Source organism: Bufo gargarizans, chromosome 1 (assembly GCF_014858855.1).
Source record: "Bufo gargarizans isolate SCDJY-AF-19 chromosome 1, ASM1485885v1, whole genome shotgun sequence".
Lineage (NCBI taxonomy): Eukaryota > Metazoa > Chordata > Amphibia > Anura > Bufonidae > Bufo > Bufo gargarizans.
The window spans coordinates 163,604,666-163,626,561 of NC_058080.1; the positions used below are offsets into that span (position 1 = coordinate 163,604,666).

At 41.1% G+C, this 21,896-nt stretch overlaps 1 protein-coding gene across 1 annotated transcript in view; it reads left to right on the forward strand.

The window, feature by feature from the left end:
• Positions 1–276: 276 nt before the first annotated feature.
• The window catches only part of FSTL5 (follistatin like 5), a 940,713-nt gene continuing 919,093 nt past the window's right edge, over positions 277–21,896 (forward strand). The window contains exon 1 of the mRNA XM_044297750.1: positions 277–399. Coding sequence (XP_044153685.1) covers positions 277–399 — 123 coding nt within the window. The remainder of the gene's footprint in view (positions 400–21,896) is intronic.

Below are 21,896 nucleotides of genomic sequence, written 5' to 3' on the forward strand. Positions count from 1 at the left end.
TACTGGCGCATTAAGTAGCTGAAACAATGCCTTCTGTTGAACATGGGGAATAAATTATTCTTCTGTTTGTACTTTATCAATGTAAAATAAAACTGTATATCCCTAGCTTGACAGCTAAGGCTTTGTATCTGTAAATTGTGAACTGAAGGGCCACTTTTTAATTCCTGTGTTTTTGGTTGTATACAAAGTATGGCGTTTCCTATAGATTACTTTTTTCTTTAAACTTTTCTGTGGGCTCTATTGTTAATGCTCCTTTTTATATCTTATCAGAACAAGATGTCCAGTTGGCACACAGCTATTTTTTGTTTGGGATGCTTTTTCCTATTGGTTCAAGGAAGAGCTGCAAAGGAAGACTTTGGAGTTAAGTCCTTCCCACCATACATAAGATTACGGCACAAGGTGAGACATATATTTCTTTATTTGATCTGTTAAAGAACTGTCACCATTCCTAACATATTTGATTTAGTAAATACTTACATTTAACATAGTGACATAGTAGATAAGGCCGAAAAAAGACATTTGTCCATCCAGTTCGGCCTGTTATCCAGCAAGTTGATCCAGAGGAAGGCAAAAAAAAAAACTGTGAGGTAAAAGCCAATTTTCCCCACTTTAGGGAAATAAAAAATTCCTTCCCGACTCCAATCAGGCAATCAGAATAACTCCCTGGATCAACGATCTCTCTCTAGTAGCTATAGCCTGTAATATTATTACACTCCAAAAATACATCCAGGCCCCTCTTGAATTCCTTTATTGTACTCACCATCACCACCTCCTCAGGCAGAGAGTTCCATAGTCTCACTGCTCTTACCGTAAAGAATCCTCTTCTATGTTTGTGTACAAACCTTCTTTCCTCCAGACGCAGAGGATGTCCCCTCGTCACAGTCACAGTCCTGGGGATAAATAGCTGATGGGATAGATCTCTGTACTGACCCCTGATATATTTATACATATTAATTAGATCTCTCAGTCGTCTTTTTTCTAAAGTGAATAACCCTAATTTTGATAATCTTTCAGGGTACTGTAGTTGCCCCATTCCAGTTATTACTTTAGTTGCCCTCCTCTGGACCTTCTCCAGCTCTGCTATGTCTGCCTTGTTTATAGGAGCCCAGAACTGTACACAGTACTCCATGTGTGGTCTGACTAGTGATTTTTAAAGTGGTAGGACTATGTTCTTATCACGGGCATCTATGCCCCTTCTGATGCAACCCATTATCTTATTGGCCTTGGCAGAAGCTGCCTGACACTGGTTTTTGCAGCTTAGTTTGCTGTTTATTAAAATTCCTAGGTCCTTTTCCATGTCAGTGTTACCCAGTGTTTTACCATTTAGTATGTACGGGTGACTTGCATTATTCCTTCCCATGTGCATAACTTTACATTTGTCAGTGTTAAACCTCATTTGCCACTTATCTGCCCAAGCCTCCAATCTATCCAGATCGCTCTGTAGTAGTATACTGTCCTCTTCAGTGTAAATTACTTTACACAGTTTAGTGTCATCTGCGAAAATTGATACTTTACTATGCACGCCTTCTACAAGATCATTAATAAATATGTTGAAGAGAATAGGGCCCAATACTGACCCCTGAGGTACCCCACTAGTGACAGTGACCCAATATGAGTGTGTACCATTAATAACCACCCTCTGTTTTCTATCATTGAGCCAATTACTTACCCACTTACAGACGTTTTCTCCCAGTCTGAGCATTCTCATTTTATATACTAGCCTTTTATGTGGTACAGTGTCAAATGCTTTGGAGAAGTCCAGATACACGATATCCATTGATTCGCCGCTGTCAAGTCTAGAACTTGCCTCCTCATAGAAACTGATTAAATTAGTTTGGCATGATCGATCCCTCACGAAGCCATGCTGATATGGCGTTATTTGCTTATTTCCATTGAGATGCTCTAAGATAGCATCTATCAGAATACCTTCAAACTGTTTACCCACAACAGATGTTAAACTTACCGGCCTATAGTTTCCAGGCTCTGTTTTTGGACCCTTTTTGAATATTGGCACCACATTTGCCATGCGCCAATCCTGTCGGACATTCCCTGTCAGTATAGAGTCTGCAAATATCAGAAATAAGGGTCTGGCTATGAAATTACTTAATCCCCTTAGGATACGGGGGTGTATGCCATCCGGTCCTGGCCATTTGTCTATTTTAATATTTTTAAGTCGCTGTTGTACTTCTTCCTGGGTCAGACAGGGCACTTTTAATGGGGAATTTATTTTTACATTCTGCATGTCATCTGACAATTTATTTTCCTCAGTGAATACATTGGAGAAAAAAATATTTAACCGCTTTGCTTTCTCCTCGTTGCTCTCTGCGACTCCCCCCTCATTACTCTTTAAATTTCCCATGAAATAAAAAAGTGGAACATTTTTATTTTAAACTCTGTGCCTTTCCTCTCTTAATTCTGAATAGTTTTGAATAAGTTGACAATTGGATGTAAACAAACTCCTTATCCAAGGGGCATATTCCTATATAGCTTAGCACAGCTGTCATTGGTTAGGAGGTGTCCGACTGTGTAGGGACATGCTTCTAACTGGTAACAACCTGTTTATTCATACTGAAGTAGCTTTCTCTAGATTCATACTCATATCGCATGTATTAAACAATTGCTGCAAGTTAAGGTTTAACTTTCAATGGTAATTGCTGTTTTAAGTGACAATTTAAAGTTTGCTGCAATTGCTTATTTAATCTGCTAAGTGTTAGAACTGGCTACATCTGTAAATGTATGCACTCCTCCACACTGAGATCTGCAGATGATCAGAATTTCTAGCACCTAGCTCCAATCTGAGGCATGTGGGAAGGGCATAAAATGGAGATTGAAAGCAAAGTTTTTTAGCCACATGAAACCTTCAAAATCGGATCATGTTGTGTGGGTGATTGTGCAATATCTCCTGTTCATCAGCGTGCCAGTTTCTTAGTTATTGCAAACTGAGAGGGACAGAACCCTTGAACTGAGAGACCTTGGTTTATTACTCTGACAGATCACTACGCGCCTAGGTCGAGATGTCAACCATGTTGAACGTTGCTTGTCCTGGTGGTTGGGAGAACAGAGACGAACTGGAATGAAAGAAAGACGTGCACAGAGATTAACCTCTACACAGACAGATCATCAGACTAGCAGAGTGGCCAGAAGTGATTCATTCTGTACTGCAAGTGAAATTAGACATCATATCCCAATCCTAGAGTGGCAAACAGTGTCTGCACAAACTATCAGAAGGCATTTGCATAACACTAGGCTACAAGCCAGACATTGACATTCAGGTGTTCCACTGACCTGATGTCAACACTCTCAAGGGCTATCATGGCGCACAGCCAGACAGTAATGGAAGCTGGAAGGGAGGTCTCGCCTCTTCAGCGATGAGTCCCGCTTTTGTCTCAGATACAATAATAGCTGGAGACCACATGGGTAACGCCATGAAGAGGCCTTTACAAGGGAACGTCACACCGGTCCTACTCCCAAGATTATGGTGTGCGGTGGCCTAATTTATGGTACTCAGACACCTCTGAGTCTTCTTTTCAGGTACACTAAATGCTCGGTGTTACATTTATTTGGTCTTGGATCCAATGGTAAGGCCATTTCTCTAAAGAATAGTAAAAGTAGAACAATGCCAGTGTCATGGAACCATGAACCAGACGTACAACAAGAGATAAGTGGAAATAAAAAGGCTTTATTGAATCAAGCTGTAAGCAAAAGTCCAAACGGATGGCTAAACCGAAGCAGGGCCTTGCGTAGACAGAGGTCAGGAACCAGAAGGGTAGTCAGACGAAGCCAGGATCAGGAACCAGAAGGGTAGTCAGACGAAGCCGGAATCAGGAACCAACGGGGTAGTCAGACGAGGCCAGGATCAGGAACCAGAAGCAGCAGCAGTCTTAGAAGCATGTGAACACAGGAGGACCAAGCAAGGAACTGAAGCCACAGACCTCCTATATATATGAGCTAGGCATCCAGCTCCTCCCAGTGGGAAGGAGGAGCCGCAGGGTGGGAGGCTACAAGAAACCCAGAAACCAAGATGGCCGCCAGCACATGTCAAACGAAGGAGAACAGTGAGAAGGTAAGACCATGACAGCCAGGCTCATGCTACTGTGCGAAACCTATGTAGCCTAAATGTGCTACCATGGCCTGTAGTGTCTCCGAACTTGTCTTTCTTTGAGCACATCTGGGATGTCAATGGTCAGCAATTACAAAAGGAAGCTGCCAGCAGCGGATCTTGATGATTTGTGTGCTCAAGTACATTCAGCAAAGCAGAACATTCTTCACACAACCATTAATCACCTCATTGCACCTTTAAACATTTCAAGGTGCGCAAATGCATGTATTTGTGTGCGTGGCACTCATACTTGACACTGAATAAATTGAGATGTTTTGAATGTTTTGCTTCCTTTTTTATAATTTGCATATCATTAACATGTCTATTGATCCTTTGATTTCCATATTTCTACGATTTTCTTTCTTGATTTTGCAATTTCAATGTTGAGCAGTGTAGGAGGGATAACAAAGAAATGGCATATCAGAAAATGTATTTCAGAATTGTTATTTCATGAAAAGATCTGTTATTTACATATAAATATATATATATAACCGAAAATAATCAGCAGCACTGCGGTCTTGTGGAAATTCAGTGATGTTTTATTCAATGCAATGCAGCATTTCAGCCCTCACAATGGAGCCTTTGCCAAGCTAGTGAACTAGTGCTCTCAACATATTTAAATAGGTGGTTCTCATCAAAATTACATAATTGCTCATTAAAACATATTTGACAAATATCAATACAAAACACGATTATAAAAGTCATTACAGTATATCTGTGTACATGGGTCATCATTATATCAGCATAGTGTATAAATAATGTGAAAACAACTTTATCACATACCAAATCAGTGTTGCATACATAAATATTACTGATTATCTCATAAAGTGCAGCTGTGCTAAAGTGTGTATCAATTATGATCTTATGACACAGACTGGCGCCTGCGCAATGGTTTGCGAGGGGACGCCAACATCGGATCGCAATGTGGGATTTTGTGACGTTGGTTTGTCCCTCTTTTAATTTTTTTCTAATTGATACACACTTTAGCACAGCTGCACTTTATGAGATAATCAGTAATATTTATGTATGTAACACTGATTTGGTATGTGATAAAGTTGTTTTCACATTATTTATACACTATGCTGATATAATGATGACCCATGTACACAGATATACTGTAATGACTTTTATAATCATGTTTTGTATTGATATTTGTCAAATATGTTTTAATGAGCAATTATGTAATTTTGATGAGAACCACCTATTTAAATATGTTGAGAGCACTAGTTCACTAGCTTGGCAAAGGCTCCATTGAGAGGGCTGAAATGCTGCATTGCATTGAATAAAACATCACTGAATTTCCACAAGACCGGAGTGCTGCCCATCTTTCGTCATTTCTATATATATATATATATATCAGGAGAAGTGACATGTTCTCTTTAAATGTTACATAAAAAAAAAAACAGCAAGCCTAGACACTATGTATACTACTTACTTACTGTAGCATTGTAGCTACTAAAGTGGCATGTTTGTGTTACAAAATATGTTATTTGAGGCAACCATAGAGTGGATTTAGCAGAGACAGAGTTTTCTCTGAATTTGATGGGTTTTTGGAGAGGGGAGAGAAGGGGCAGATCCCACTTCATCCAGGCAGTCCATGTCTTGGGCTTTCTATTCAGACTTAATAAGAGCCAGCTCCTTAATATCGTACTTCAAGGCAGGTGATGTCAGCCTGGTGGAGTCTAGAGTCTGGTATATACAGAGGTGTGTTTTGAAGAAGCAGGCAGTAGGCCTTACACATGGACAGTTAGGGAGCTGTGGTCAGATACTTTAGGATTCATTTTGTATTGATCAGATTGAATTCATATTTCTGCATGAAAAGAGAATGAGTGGGTTCACTTGTGGTGTTTCCACTGTGGATTTTCTATCCCTGAAAATCTACACTGGCTCAGGCTAAAAACCGATGCTGCAGAAACCACCCAAAAGGGTCTGGTTTTGGCAGTGGCATTGCTGTCGGGATCGCAGCAGGTCTCCCTCTGCTTTTCACGTTTGCTTTTTAAAGGTTGAAAGCCATGGGTAAATTCTGAAATATAAATTGAGACGTTGTGGATTGAAAATTTACAGAGAAAGTCAAGTTTATACTAGGTAGGTTTTCTTCACAATGTGTGCATGAGATGTCTTAAAAACCTCATGTACTTTGCTGGTACTGTGCAACGCTGAAGCAAGCCTCAAGCAAGTCTAAGGAGGCAAATCTGCAGTGTTTATGCCACATGTGCACAAGTGGCATTATGCCACAAGTACAATACATATTTAATGTGTTGGTGTAAACATGTTGCTGTGAAAGTCTGTCCAAATCAGAGGATGGAGAATCCATTGGCTAAATGACCTCATAAATGTTACAATAGCTAAAACCATTGTAGAATTCCTCTTGGACGGAATACAGATCTGTGCTTGTGATGTACAGTATTCATCTCACAGTGGATCTGACTGGTACATTTACAGTAAACTTTCAGCAGTGTAAAGTATTAGATCTAGAAAAGTTGTCCTCCAGGTTATTCACTAATATAAAAACTACACCACTGATATCAATATGGATATTTTATAGATTTTAATTAAATGGAGAACTGCACACAATCCAAAGTCTGCTACTTCTTCTGCTTTCTGCAAGTTCATCCCTCCCCTTTTCACCTATTCACCATATGCTTCCACACTAACATTATAATCTTACACCAAGATTGGAAAAACACTGAAGCAAGAGGTACTGTAGTTACAGAAAACTACAGGCATGAGGGGCGACATGGAATCTCTATCCACCCCCTCCTACTGTGGATATGTCATGGCTCTAAAGAACAATATATAAGTATTATATAAGTTTTATAATAGAGCCTTATCCTCTAGGTTTCTTTAGTCAATGCAAGCTTCTAGAAAATCTATAATAAACTTAAACACGGAATTGTGCAAAGAAACAATGCTACTTCATTTTCAGATTTTTTCAATGCAAGGGTCAGCAGCCTCTGGCACACCAGCTGTTGTGAAACTACAGCTCCCCGCACCTGTTTTTGACCTGTTTTTCACCATGTACACAAATAAAGCTGGTGTGTTACATCCTGTATATAGCACTTCCTGCTGCCACACCCAACCAAACCCATGATGCACTTCTCCTTGTTCTACCACAGCTCTAGCTCCACCCCTAACAATGCCCAGATTGTTTATAGGTTTTCTTACACAGTTAGTTACATAGACAGTCCCCTATCACAGCCCTTTACAATGCCCGGCTATTTTATAGCTCCTCCCACACTGCTATTTATGTACACATACCCCTATCACTGCCACTAACAACACCCAGCTAGTTTATAGCTCCTCCCACCCAGCCAGTTACATACACACTCCTGTATCACCACCCACTAAGGGCTCAATCACACGACAGTGCCATGTTGTACGGTCCACAAATTGTGGATCAACAAAACACGGATGCCACCCATGTGCGTTCTGCAATTTGCGGAACGGAATGGGTGGCTCATTATAGAAATGCCTATTCTTCTCCGCAAAATGGACAAGAATAGGACATGTTCTATCTTTTTTGCGGGGCCACGGAATGAAGCAATGGATGCGGATAGCACTCGGTGTGCTGTTCGCATCTTTGAAGGCCCCATTGAAATGAATGGGTCAACTCCCGTTCTTCAAAATTGTGGAACGGGTGCGGACCCATTCATATGTTTGTGTGAATGAACCCTAAAAAACGGCCAGCTATTTTGTAGCTCCTCCAACCAAATTAGTTATATAGACAATCCCTTATCACTGCCCCTAACAACACCCAGCTAGTTTATAGCCCCTGCACCCAGTTATTTATGTAGACAATGCCTTATCACTGCCCCTAACAACACCCATCTAGTTTATAGCCCCTGCACCTAGTTAGTTATGTAGACAATGCCTTATCACTGCCCCTAACAACACCCAGCTAGTTTATAGCCCCTGCACCTAGTTAGTCATATAGACAATGCCTTATCACTGCCCCTAACAACACCCAGCTAGTTTATATTCCCTGCACCTAGTTAGTTATGTAGACAATGCCTTATCACTGCCCCTAACAACACCCAGCTAGTTTATAGCCCCTGCACCTAGTTAGTCATATAGACAATGCCTTATCACTGCCCCTAACAACACCCAGCTAGTTTATATTCCCTGCACCTAGTTAGTTATGTAGACAATGCCTTATCACTGCCCCTAACAACACCCAGCTAGCTTATAGCCCCTGCACCTAGTTAGTTATGTAGACAATGCCTTAAACTACCCCTAACAACACCCAGCTAGTTTATAGCTCCTGCATCTAGTTAGTTATGTAGACAATTCCTTATCACTGCCCCTAACAACACCCAGCTAGTTTATAGCCCCTGCACCTAGTTATATAGACATTCCCCTATCACTGCCCCTAACAACACCCAGCTAGGTTATATTCCCTGCACCTAGTTAGTTATGTAAACAATGCCTTATCACTGCCCCTAACAACACCCAGCTAGTTTATAGCCCCTGCACCTAGTTATATAGACAATGCCTTATCACTGCCCCTAACAACATCCAGCTAGTTTATAGCCCCTGCACCTAGTTATATAGACAATGCCTCATCACTGCCCCTAACAACATCCAGCTAGTTTATAGCCCCTGCACCTAGTTAGTTATGTAGACAATTCCTTATCACTGCCCCTAACAACACCCCGCTATTTTATATTCCCTGCACCTAGTTAGTTATGTAGACAATGCCTTATCACTGTCCCTAACAACACCCCGCTATTTTATATTACCTGCACCTAGTTAGTTATGTAGACAATGCCTTATCACTGCCCCTAACAACACCCAGCTAGTTTATAGCCCCTGCACCTAGTTAGTTATGTAGACAATGCCTTATCACTGCTCCTAACAACACTCAGCTATTTTATAGCCCCTGCACCTAGTTAGTTATATAGACATTCCCCTATCACTGCCCCTGTTGCTGCTTTGACATGTCCATGGACATAACATCACAGGAAATAAGAAAGAGTAACATGGACATGTGACCACAGAAGGGAAGATAGGAGCAACAAAAGGTAAAATAAAATACATTGCAAAATTACTGCTACCTTCCTAAATTATTTTTTTTAAAGATGTTAATGTAGACAATGCCTTATCACTGCCCCTAACAACACCCAGCTAGTTTATAGCCCCTGCACCTAGTTAGTTATGTAGACAATACCTTATAACTGCCCCTAACAACACCCAACTAGTTTATAGCCCCTGCATCTAGTTAGTTATGTAGACAATTCCTTATCACTGCCCCTAACAACACCCAGCTAGTTTATAGCCCCTGCACCTAGTCATATAGACAATGCCTTATCACTGCCCCTAACAACACCCAGCTATTTTATATTCCCTGCACCTAGTTAGTTATGTAGACGATGCCTTATCACTGCCCCTAACAACACCCAGCTATTTTATAGCCCCTGCACCTAGTTAGTTATGTAGACAATTCCTTATCACTGCCCCTAACAACACCCAGCTATTTTATAGCCCCTGCACCTAGTTAGTTATGTAGACAATTCCTTATCACTGCCCCTAACAACACCCAGCTATTTTATAGCCCTTGCACCTAGTTAGTTATGTAGACAATTCCTTATCACTGCCCCTAACAACACCCAGCTAGTTTATAGCCCCTGCACCTAGTTAGTTATGTAGACAATTCCTTATCACTGCCCATAACAACACCCAGCTAGTTTATAGCCCCTGCACCTAGTTAGTTATGTAGACAATGCCTTATCACTGCCCCTAACAACACCCAGCTAGTTTATAGCCCCTGCACCTAGTTAGTTATGTAGACAATTCCTTATCACTGCCCCTAACAACACCCAGTTATTTTATATTCCCTGCACCTAGTTAGTTATGTAAACAATGCCTTATCACTGCCCCTAACAACACCCAGCTATTTTATAGCCCCTGCACCTAGTTAGTTATGTAGACAATACCTTATAACTGCCCCTAACAACACCCAACTAGTTTATAGCCCCTGCATCTAGTTAGTTATGTAGACAATTCCTTATCACTGCCCCTAACAACACCCAGCTAGTTTATAGCCCCTGCACCTAGTCATATAGACAATGCCTTATCACTGCCCCTAACAACACCCAGCTATTTTATATTCCCTGCACCTAGTTAGTTATGTAGACGATGCCTTATCACTGCCCCTAACAACACCCAGCTATTTTATAGCCCCTGCACCTAGTTAGTTATGTAGACAATTCCTTATCACTGCCCCTAACAACACCCAGCTATTTTATAGCCCCTGCACCTAGTTAGTTATGTAGACAATTCCTTATCACTGCCCCTAACAACACCCAGCTATTTTATAGCCCTTGCACCTAGTTAGTTATGTAGACAATTCCTTATCACTGCCCCTAACAACACCCAGCTAGTTTATAGCCCCTGCACCTAGTTAGTTATGTAGACAATTCCTTATCACTGCCCATAACAACACCCAGCTAGTTTATAGCCCCTGCACCTAGTTAGTTATGTAGACAATGCCTTATCACTGCCCCTAACAACACCCAGCTAGTTTATAGCCCCTGCACCTAGTTAGTTATGTAGACAATTCCTTATCACTGCCCCTAACAACACCCAGTTATTTTATATTCCCTGCACCTAGTTAGTTATGTAAACAATGCCTTATCACTGCCCCTAACAACACCCAGCTATTTTATAGCCCCTGCACCTAGTTAGTTATGTAGACAATACCTTATAACTGCCCCTAACAACACCCAACTAGTTTATAGCCCCTGCATCTAGTTAGTTATGTAGACAATTCCTTATCACTGCCCCTAACAACACCCAGCTAGTTTATAGCCCCTGCACCTAGTCATATAGACAATGCCTTATCACTGCCCCTAACAACACCCAGCTATTTTATATTCCCTGCACCTAGTTAGTTATGTAGACGATGCCTTATCACTGCCCCTAACAACACCCAGCTATTTTATAGCCCCTGCACCTAGTTAGTTATGTAGACAATTCCTTATCACTGCCCCTAACAACACCCAGCTATTTTATAGCCCCTGCACCTAGTTAGTTATGTAGACAATTCCTTATCACTGCCCCTAACAACACCCAGCTATTTTATAGCCCTTGCACCTAGTTAGTTATGTAGACAATTCCTTATCACTGCCCCTAACAACACCCAGCTAGTTTATAGCCCCTGCACCTAGTTAGTTATGTAGACAATTCCTTATCACTGCCCATAACAACACCCAGCTAGTTTATAGCCCCTGCACCTAGTTAGTTATGTAGACAATGCCTTATCACTGCCCCTAACAACACCCAGCTAGTTTATAGCCCCTGCACCTAGTTAGTTATGTAGACAATTCCTTATCACTGCCCCTAACAACACCCAGTTATTTTATATTCCCTGCACCTAGTTAGTTATGTAAACAATGCCTTATCACTGCCCCTAACAACACCCAGCTAGTTTATAGCCCCTGCACCTAGTTAGTTATGTAGACAATTCCTTATCACTGCCCCTAACAACACCCAGCTATTTTATATTCCCTGCACCTAGTTAGTTATGTAGACAATGCCTTATCACTGCCCCTAACAACACCCAGCTAGTTTATAGCCCCTGCACCTAGTTAGTTATGTAGACAATGCCTTATCACTGCCCCTAACAACACTCAGCTATTTTATAGCCCCTGCACCTAGTTCGTTATATAGACATTCCCCTATCACTGCCCCTGTTGCTGCTTTGACATGTCCATGGACATAACATCACAGGAAATAAGAAAGAGTAGCATGGACATGTGACCACAGAAGGGAAGATAGGAGCAACAAAAGGTAAAATAAAATACATTACAAAATTACTGCTACCTTCCTAAGTTATTATTTTTAAAGATGTTAATGCACACCAAAAAACCCCATTTTAGATTTCTTGCTTTCAAAAATCTTCAGTGTTCTTTACATGGCTGTGCCAATACAGCTGTCGAGAAGAGGCCAATGAAAGCCTGAGGGGAACATGAGGTGTCATGGTTATGTATTCTTCTTTTTTACCTTTAATGCCATTTTAAAGTAGTCCTAAAGGCAGCCATTCACTACAGAGCATTGTAAAAGATAACTCAGCCTAATGACTACCATTTTCAAAATCATAATGAACTATAGCCTTTCAGGAAGGATTATAAACTATAAAACCTTAGTATGTGATATACCGTATAACAGTAAGGAATTGTCACAATAAACTACCATTTTTGTATAATACAGAAGAAAACATTTAGCCAAGGAATATATAGGTCACGTTAATATAAAGTGCTTAATTCCATTTATCTCAATTCCATCCAATGCTCAAAGAATAGCTCTGAAAGAAAGAACATTGGAATCTGTGTTTTTTTTTTAAGCCAGGCTGAGTAGCGTGCTGTGCCATAAAATAGTTGCTTGATTACTCAGCATGAATTTAGCTTTTTTTCTGGTGTGTTGTTTGAGATCTTTGAGATTTAATATATAATAGTGGTCTCTCAGATACCAGCATATCTGTCAGGAGCTCAGCATACCATATGGCATTCAGTACAAAATATCACAACACGTACTGACATAATGCATCAAAGTTAGCAAAAGCCTCTACAGTTCTGCTGCGACAAAAAAGTCATGAAAACAAGCCAGAAAACATGAACTACACAACATATTTATATGCCACGTCTAGAAATGCTGTTACTAATATTCATCATGTTGGGCATACTGAGAGGCTAAGGCTACATGCACATGACAGTGAAAAAAAACCTCCATTAAAACCGGATAAACTGTCCATTTTTAACATTTTTTTTTTTTTATCACTGATGCCTCTCTGAGAAACGGATGTTAAAAATGGACCCATTAGATTGTATGGGGGGAGTCGGTCAGTAAAAAACGGACAAGATAGAACATGTTCTTTTTTTTTTTATGGCCGTCAAATAAACTGCCATGTGAATAACCCCATACATTACCATTAGTCCGTTTTTTAGCCTAAGGGTACAACTACACTGTGTGGTCATGGTTGTGGCGTGTCCGTGCTGCTGTCGAATGACTCTGCAGTCATGCGGCCACAACTGCCTCTAATAAAACTAATGAGACCAAACTGTTCAGTGGGTCTGTATTGTTAATGGCCACACATCGCCTTTAATACAGCACAGTCATTAACCATACAGACCCACGAACAGTGCGTTCTCATTAGTTAAATTGGAGGCAGCTGTGGCCCAGACGACCGCAGAACACTCAACCTCCTCACAGCCTCGTCGCAACCGCAACACTACAGCACCGTGTGTTCATAGTCTTAGAAACAGAATAAAGTCCCCTCATATTCATGATCTTACGGCTGTCCCTGTCCACCTGCCTATGATAGTTTTTCTTTCCATATAAATTAGCATCAGGTGGACAAGGAAATCCAGGAGCTCATGAATATGAGGACTTATTTGGCTTGCCCTGGAGCTGTTCAATATAGGAATTTGGCTAAACGGCTGGGTCAATTAAAGAAAGCGAGCCAGCATTTTGCTAAGGAAATCTGTCACTAGTTTATTCTGCAGCACTTTACAGACGTTAGCATCACGCTGTCCCCAATGGGGCTCACAATCTAAATTCCCTATCAGTATGTCTTTGGAGTGTGGGAGGAAACTGGAGTACCTGCAGGAAACCCACGGAGAACATACAAACTCCATGCAGGTGTTGTCCTTGGTTGGAATTGAACCTAGGACCCCAGAGCTGCAAGGCACCAATGCTAACCACCGAGCCAACCATCTCAACGTTTATGATGTATTGCTAGGATATCTCACAAATGTGTAGGTCCCTCCTCTTAGATCCACTGCTTATGTCTCCAGAATAGGCCCCCTGAATAGCACATATAATAGTAACACTTGTTTTATTAATAGAAGACTAACCATATGCTCCATCTAATATAAAACTGAGATGGTTTATGTCAACTGGAGGCATTCGTTACTTTTGTACAGATAAATAATACTTAGGGATTTTATTCTTGTCGCTATCAGTGTATACTTGACTGTTTATTTATGAAGAGGAAAGGGAGTCGAGTTCTACCAAGGGTAAAGTTTGCACTGGAGATAAGTGTAAAGTTACATATTTTATATAATAAAGCAGCAATTGCCTCCGACAGGGAATGAATGACATTATGCTTCCACCAATTGGTAGAGGCTTCACTCTGAGCTGCACCTAGGCTATGTGACCGATGAACGTGACATCACATGGCCAACCTGACATCACATGGCTAAGCTACAAGAAGGTCACGGCTCTACTACAAGCACCGGTGCCTTCTCAAACAGCTGATGGAGGGGGTGTCGGAGCCCTACAATTCAGATACTGATCAGTTAAAAAAATCTCAGAAAACTCCTTTAATTATAACCATCAATGCAATGAGATAAGCATCTAGCCCTTTTTAAAAGCTGGCATAGTATCTGCCATTGCTACCTCTTGGGGTAGGGTATTTTTTAGTTTGACCTCTCTAACTTTAAGGAATCCTTTCCTGTCTAAATCACCCTCCCTACGCATGTAATGAATCCCCCTGGTCCTTTATAGTATATTTGAAAAAACCCTGTGCCTGTTCCTTGTATTGACCACACGTGTATTTATACATGAACTGTAAATGAGAACACCTAAGACATCTTTTTGTCATGTTGACCAAGCCTGATCTTTCAAGCCTCTCGATGTAAGAGAGACCTTTCATGCTATCTAGTCACCCATCCCTCTGAACCATTTCTATTTCTTCTGTTTCTTTTTTACTATGTGTAACACAAATTTGATCACATATTTAAAGGGAATCTGTCACCTGGTTTGACCATATTAAGCTGTCACCATTGCCATGTTTAATAAATTACCTTATCTCCTGCAGTGGTTTTCTTCTCTTCATGCTTTCATTTTGCTAAAAAAGCAATTTTTGTATTATGCAAATGAACCCTGAAGGTGCCCAGAGGGGCATTATTCAGCAACCTCTGAGCCCAGTAACGCCCCCCTGCAGACCGCATTAATTTAGAGCCCAAGCACGTCTCCTCGTTATGCAGTATCGTCCCACAGCCTAGTTTAACGGCGCTGCCCCCTCCGCTACGTCAACTAATTCATTCAAGCCACGCACCTGGAATCTTCATTTCGTCCGCTGGAAATCTTGCACAGGCGCAGTACCGCCTACTGCTAGCGCCTGTGCAATCCAATAGCTCCTGAGGGTGCATGCCCAGTGACACTTTTGAGGCTGTTGCCCTCAGGAGCGGTTGGATCGCACAGGCACAGGCAGTAGATGGTACTGCGCCTGCGCGAGATTTCCAGCGGACGAAATGAAGATTCCAGGTGCGTGGCTTGAATTAATTAGTTGACGTAGCGGAGGGGGCGGCGCCGTTAAACTAGGCTGTGGGACGATAGTTCATAACAAGGAGGCGTGCTTAGGCTCTAAATTAAGGCAGTCTAGGCACTGCAGGGGGCGTTACTGGGATCATAGGGTGAAGAATAACGCCCCTCTGGGCACCTTCAGGGTTCATTTGCATAATACAAAAATCGCTTTTTTAGCAAAATGAAAGCATGAAAAGAAGAAAGAAAACCACAGCAGGAGATAAGGTATTTTATTAAACATGGCAATGGTGACAGCTTAATATGGTCAAACCAGGTGACAGATTCCCTTTAAGATGTGGCCTTACAAGGGATTTATAAAGGGGTAATATTAAATTGGAATCACAATTTTCTCTTTTTTCTAGGCCTTAAAATCTTGTTTGCTGTTGTAGCTGCTGCTTGACATTGAGTACTGCAGCTTAAAGGGGTTGTGTCACTTCAGAAAGTGGCATTTATCATGTAGAGAAAGTTAATACAAGGCACTTACTAATGTATTGTTATTATCCATATTACTTCCTTTGCTGACTGGATTCATTTTTCCATCACATTATGCACTGCTTGTTTCCACTGATACGACCACCCTGCAATCCATCAGTGATGGTCGTGCTTACACACTATAGAAAAAAGTGCCGCCATCTCTGGTACCTGAGACCATGGGAGCTCACATTAGTTGGTACTTTTTCCTATAGTGTGCAAGCACAGCCACCGCTGATGGATTGCAGGGTGGATGTAACCATGGAAACGAGCAGTGTATAACGTGATAAAAAAGGAGGCAATATGGACAATCACAATACATTGGTAAGTATCTTGTATTAACTTCCTATACATGATAAATGCCACTTGCATTTGAAGTCAGACTACCCCTTTAACTTACTTGAAACCAGAATACCCAAGTCCTTCTGTTGTTCTCTTGTCTCTGATGTACTGTACCCTTTACAATGACTCTTTGTTTTTTTTTTGCCCAATTCCAATTCTTTACCCTTACACATATATTGCATATGTAACTTCACTACAACGCTGCTTTGTGGAACAGCATCAAATGGAAGTCCTGTCCAGTGGCTATCACTCCTACATGTACATACTGGTGAACTTCCCCTCTCCAGTGTGACATCACATTTCAGGTATGGAGAACTGTAGAGACCACAATTCCACTTCCTAGGCATTTTGGGATAATCGTATTCCTTCCTCATGGAAGCCAGGGTAGTGTTATACTCAGGGTAGTGCATATATGTGCAGTTTATAATGGTCAGTATCAAAGGAGTTGACTTGGATGTTGCTTCTTGGTGAAACAGGAGCACAGCAGTAACACAAGTGCACCAATGTGAATATTGGTATAAAATACTAGTGCCAATATATTAAAGAGACAATTTATCCATCAGTAGGTTAGAAAATCCTATATAAGTGTGTTTCAGGTAGGGAAATTAGATTGGAAACTGCACTGGGACAGGCACTGTTGTGAGCTCTGAAGACCTCTGTACAGTGGTGTTGGCTGTTGGTCATTCAAAGGATTGTCCCACAAAAAACAAATTATCTAAAAGATAGATGATATGTGTTTCATTGTGGGGAGTATCACCATAAGGACCCACATTGGTCACAAAAATGGTCAAGCAGATGCATTGTTGCTTTGTTCATTCTCTGTGATAGCTCGGCTATCTCCTGCAATCCCATAAAGAGTCAATGGAGCAGCAGCATGCTCCACTGTTTCTCCATTCCAATGGAGAACTTGGGACCACCATTTTTGCAGGGTTTTCTCCACGCTCGCTGGGATTGTATAGGTCCACTGTGGTTTAAAAGAGAAACTGAGTACTGTGTTAGTTCATGCTATGATAAAGAACAAATATGTTTCAATGGAACACATAAGTGCCATGTCGACTACTTGATTTTATGGATCTGTTTCTATTTTATTTGGTGACTTAGATATTATTTAAGGTTTCTGACAGTTCTTTTAAAGGACATCTGTCAGCAGATTTGTACCTGGCTGACCTGTTGCATGTGCACTTAGCAGCTGAAGGCATCTGTGTTGGTCCCATGTTCATATGTGCCGGCATTGATGAGAAAAATATTTTAATATATGCAAATGAGCCTCTAGGAGCAACTGCCGCACCCTCTGCACGTTAATTGATAGGACCAGGTAGTGAAAACGTCATCACCCCTGGCCCTGTCAATAAAAGTGAGAGGGTGCAGCAGTCGCAAAGAGAGCAGAGCCTCTAGGTGCAACAGCAACACCCCGGATGCTCCTAAACTCTCATCTGCATATATTATAACATCATTTTTCTGAGCAATGTGACCACATATGAACATGGGACCAACACAGACGCCATCATCTGCTAAAAGCACATGTAACAGGTCAGCCATGAAACAGGTACAAATCTGCTGACAGAGGCCCTTTAATGATATGGCTGCTGGGCCGTACTGTACTTGTGGTGCATAAATTATTAGAAAATACATATTTGTCTTTATTTAGTGGCTTGTTATTTGAGAGGAGACAAAAGCCATGTTTTCCTCTCAGGTTTTCAGAATTATTATTCTTTGATGATGACTACTTATTAATACTAATACGATCACTAGATTTCTTTATGGAAGCCTAATGTTAAGCAAACAGAGCTCCGAATCTAAATGATAAAGAATATCAGTTTTTCTGAAAATGTGAAAAAAAATGTGAAATCATCTTTGCAAAGAAAACAGAAGTCGGGGAAACAGTTATGTTAATGTGTGATGAATAAGTATGCCACTGCATGCCTAAAGCTGTAACATGGCAATAATCCTCAAATATAATATATTCAGAGCAAATATTTTCACTTGTATGGTTCCTTAAATACAGCACATTTTATGCATTTTATGGCACTCGGTACCCATAATTTGAATTACAGCTGATCTAAGACATTTTCACTGTAACCGAATATGATCCACATATTACGGAAATAAGTGGCATAAAGAACAGCACTTTTTTTTCTCAGTGATTTCAAGGTACAGTTAACAATTGCTCTAAGCAGTAATAGCTGATGAAAGGGATATTCTAAACTCTGGTGATATCTGTATCTACAGTTATTGACTGTAATCATAATTCTAAATTTGAGTGGGATAAAATAGAGCTGACTTCAGAACAATCTCAACTGGAAAAAAATAATGCTCATGACATTAAGACCATATTCAACTTTTTGCAAGCTAGAAAATAGTAACATAGTAACATACAGATTTAGATGAGCTAAAAATTGAGTCTGATAACACATGTCACAGTGTTATCTTGTGACAAAAGCCATGAAGTTTAGCTCGGCTGCATCTGTACACTCTTCAACATTGCAATTGCAGCACCACAAAGGAAAAATCACATCATTATGGAAATCACAGGATCAATAGATATGTTAATGAAATACAAATGATAAAAAAAATAAACAAAACATTCAAAACATCTCAATTTATTCAGTATTGAGTATGAGAGTCATGCACAGAAATACAAGCACTAACATGCCTTAGAATGCTATCAATGAGGGTATTAATGGTTGTCTGAGGACTGGGACATGCAAATCATCATCAACCAATAATGTACCGGATATGCTCAATGGGAGACAAATATGGAGGCGCTGCAGGCCATGGTTGAATGTTTAAGCCACGTAGACTGCTCACAGTAGCACGAATAACTTGGGACCTGGTGTTGTCTTGTTCAGAAATGGCTCCTGGGGCATCTTAGAGAAATAACTGTACCACTGGTTCCACGACTAGGGATGAGCGAACTCGAACTGTATAGTTCGGGTTCGTACCGAATTTTGGGGTGTCCGTGACACGGACCCGAACCCGGACATTTTCGTAAAAGTCCGGGTTCGGGTTCGGTGTTCGTCGCTTTCTTCGCGCTTTTGTGACGCTTTCTTGGCGCTTTTTGAAAGGCTGCAAAGCAGCCAATCAACAAGCGTCATACTACTTGCCCCAAGAGGCCATCACAGCCATGCCTACTATTGGCATGGCTGTGATTGGCCAGAGCACCATGTGACCCAGCCTCTATTTAAGCTGGAGTCACATAGCGCCGCCCGTCACTCTGCTCTGATTAGCGTAGGGAGAGGTTGCGGCTGCGACAGTAGGGCGAGATTAGGCAGATTAACTCCTCCAAAGGACTTGATTAACTGATCGATCTGCAGCTGTGGATCATTGAGCTGCTGATCCTCAATTGCTCACTGTTTTTAGGCTGCCCAGACCGTTTGTCAGTCACATTTTTCTGGGGTGATCGGCGGCCATTTTGTGTCTTGTGGTGCGCCAGCACAAGCTGCGACCAAGTGCATTTAACCCTCAATGGTGTGGTTGTTTTTTGGCTAAAGCCTACATCAGGGTGAAGCTGTCACACCAAGTGCATTTAACCAGCAATAGTCTGTTCATTTTTTGGCCATATACAAAATCAGGGGCAAGCTGCGCCTGTCACCAAGTGCATTTAACCCTCAATGGTGTGGTTGTTTTTTGGCTAAAGCCTACATCAGGGTGAAGCTGTCACACCAAGTGCATTTAACCAGCAATAGTCTGTTCATTTTTTGGCCATATACTAAATCAGGGGCAAGCTGCGCCTGTCACCAAGTGCATTTAACCCTCAATGGTGTGGTTGTTTTTTGGCTAAAGCCTACATCAGGGTGAAGCTGTCACACCAAGTGCATTTAACCAGCAATAGTCTGTTTATTTTTTGGCCATATCCCAGTCTAATTCTGTCACTAAATCCATACCGGTCACCCAGCGCCTAAATACTAGGCCTCAAATTTATATCCCGCTAAATCTGTCCTTAGTGCTGTAGCTGGGCGAGTTATTTAGTGTCCGTTCAAGCACATTTCTTGTTCTGGGTTGAAATACAATTCCCAATTTAGCAATTTCATAATTTAGTGGTTTCTGCTATATCAGAGCTATTTGAAATCTATCCCTAAAAGGGTATATAATATTCAAGGTGCACATTGGGTCATTCAGAATAACTTCACACACACCCGCTACTGTGTATTTCCAAGTCTAATTCTGGCACTAAACCCATACCTGTCACCCAGCGCCTAAATACTAGGCCTCAAATTTATATCCAGCTAAATCTGTCCCTAGTGCTGTAGCTGGGCGAGTTATTTAGTGTCCGTTCAAGCACATTTCTTGTTCTGGGTTGAAATACAATTCCCAATTTAGCAATTTCATAATTTAGTGGTTTCTGCTATATCAGAGCTATTTGAAATCTATCCCTAAAAGGGTATATAATATTCAAGGTGCACATTGGGTCATTCAGAATAACTTCACACACACCCGCTACTGTGTATTTCCAAGTCTAATTCTGGCACTAAACCCATACCTGTCACCCAGCGCCTAAATACTAGGCCTCAAATTTATATCCCGCTAAATCTGTCCTTAGTGCTGTAGCTGGGCGAGTTATTTAGTGTCCGTTCAAGCACATTTCTTGTTCTGGGTTGAAATACAATTCCCAATTTAGCAATTTCATAATTTAGTGGTTTCTGCTATATCAGAGCTATTTGAAATCTATCCCTAAAAGGGTATATAATATTCAAGGTGCACATTGGGTCATTCAGAATAACTTCACACACACCCGCTACTGTGTATTTCCAAGTCTAATTCTGGCACTAAACCCATACCTGTCACCCAGCGCCTAAATACTAGGCCTCAAATTTATATCCCGCTAAATCTGTCCTTAGTGCTGTAGCTGGGCGAGTTATTTAGTGTCCGTTCAAGCACATTTCTTGTTCTGGGTTGAAATACAATTCCCAATTTAGCAATTTCATAATTTAGTGGTTTCTGCTATATCAGAGCTATTTGAAATCTATCCCTAAAAGGGTATATAATATTCAAGGTGCACATTGGGTCATTCAGAATAACTTCACACACACCCGCTACTGTGTATTTCCAAGTCTAATTCTGGCACTAAACCCATACCTGTCACCCAGCGCCTAAATACTAGGCCTCAAATTTATATCCCGCTAAATCTGTCCTTAGTGCTGTAGCTGGGCGAGTTATTTAGTGTCCGTTCAAGCACATTTCTTGTTCTGGGTTGAAATACAATTCCCAATTTAGCAATTTCATAATTTAGTGGTTTCTGCTATATCAGAGCTATTTGAAATCTATCCCTAAAAGGGTATATAATATTCAAGGTGCACATTGGGTCATTCAGAATAACTTCACACACACCCGCTACTGTGTATTTCCAAGTCTAATTCTGGCACTAAACCCATACCTGTCACCCAGCGCCTAAATACTAGGCCTCAAATTTATATCCCGCTAAATCTGTCCCTAGTGCTGTAGCTGGGCGAGTTATTTAGTGTCCGTTCAAGCACATTTCTTGTTCTGGGTTGAAATACAATTCCCAATTTAGCAATTTCATAATTTAGTGGTTTCTGCTATATCAGAGCTATTTGAAATCTATCCCTAAAAGGGTATATAATATTCAAGGTGCACATTGGGTCATTCAGAATAACTTCACACACACCCGCTACTGTGTATTTCCAAGTCTAATTCTGGCACTAAACCCATACCTGTCACC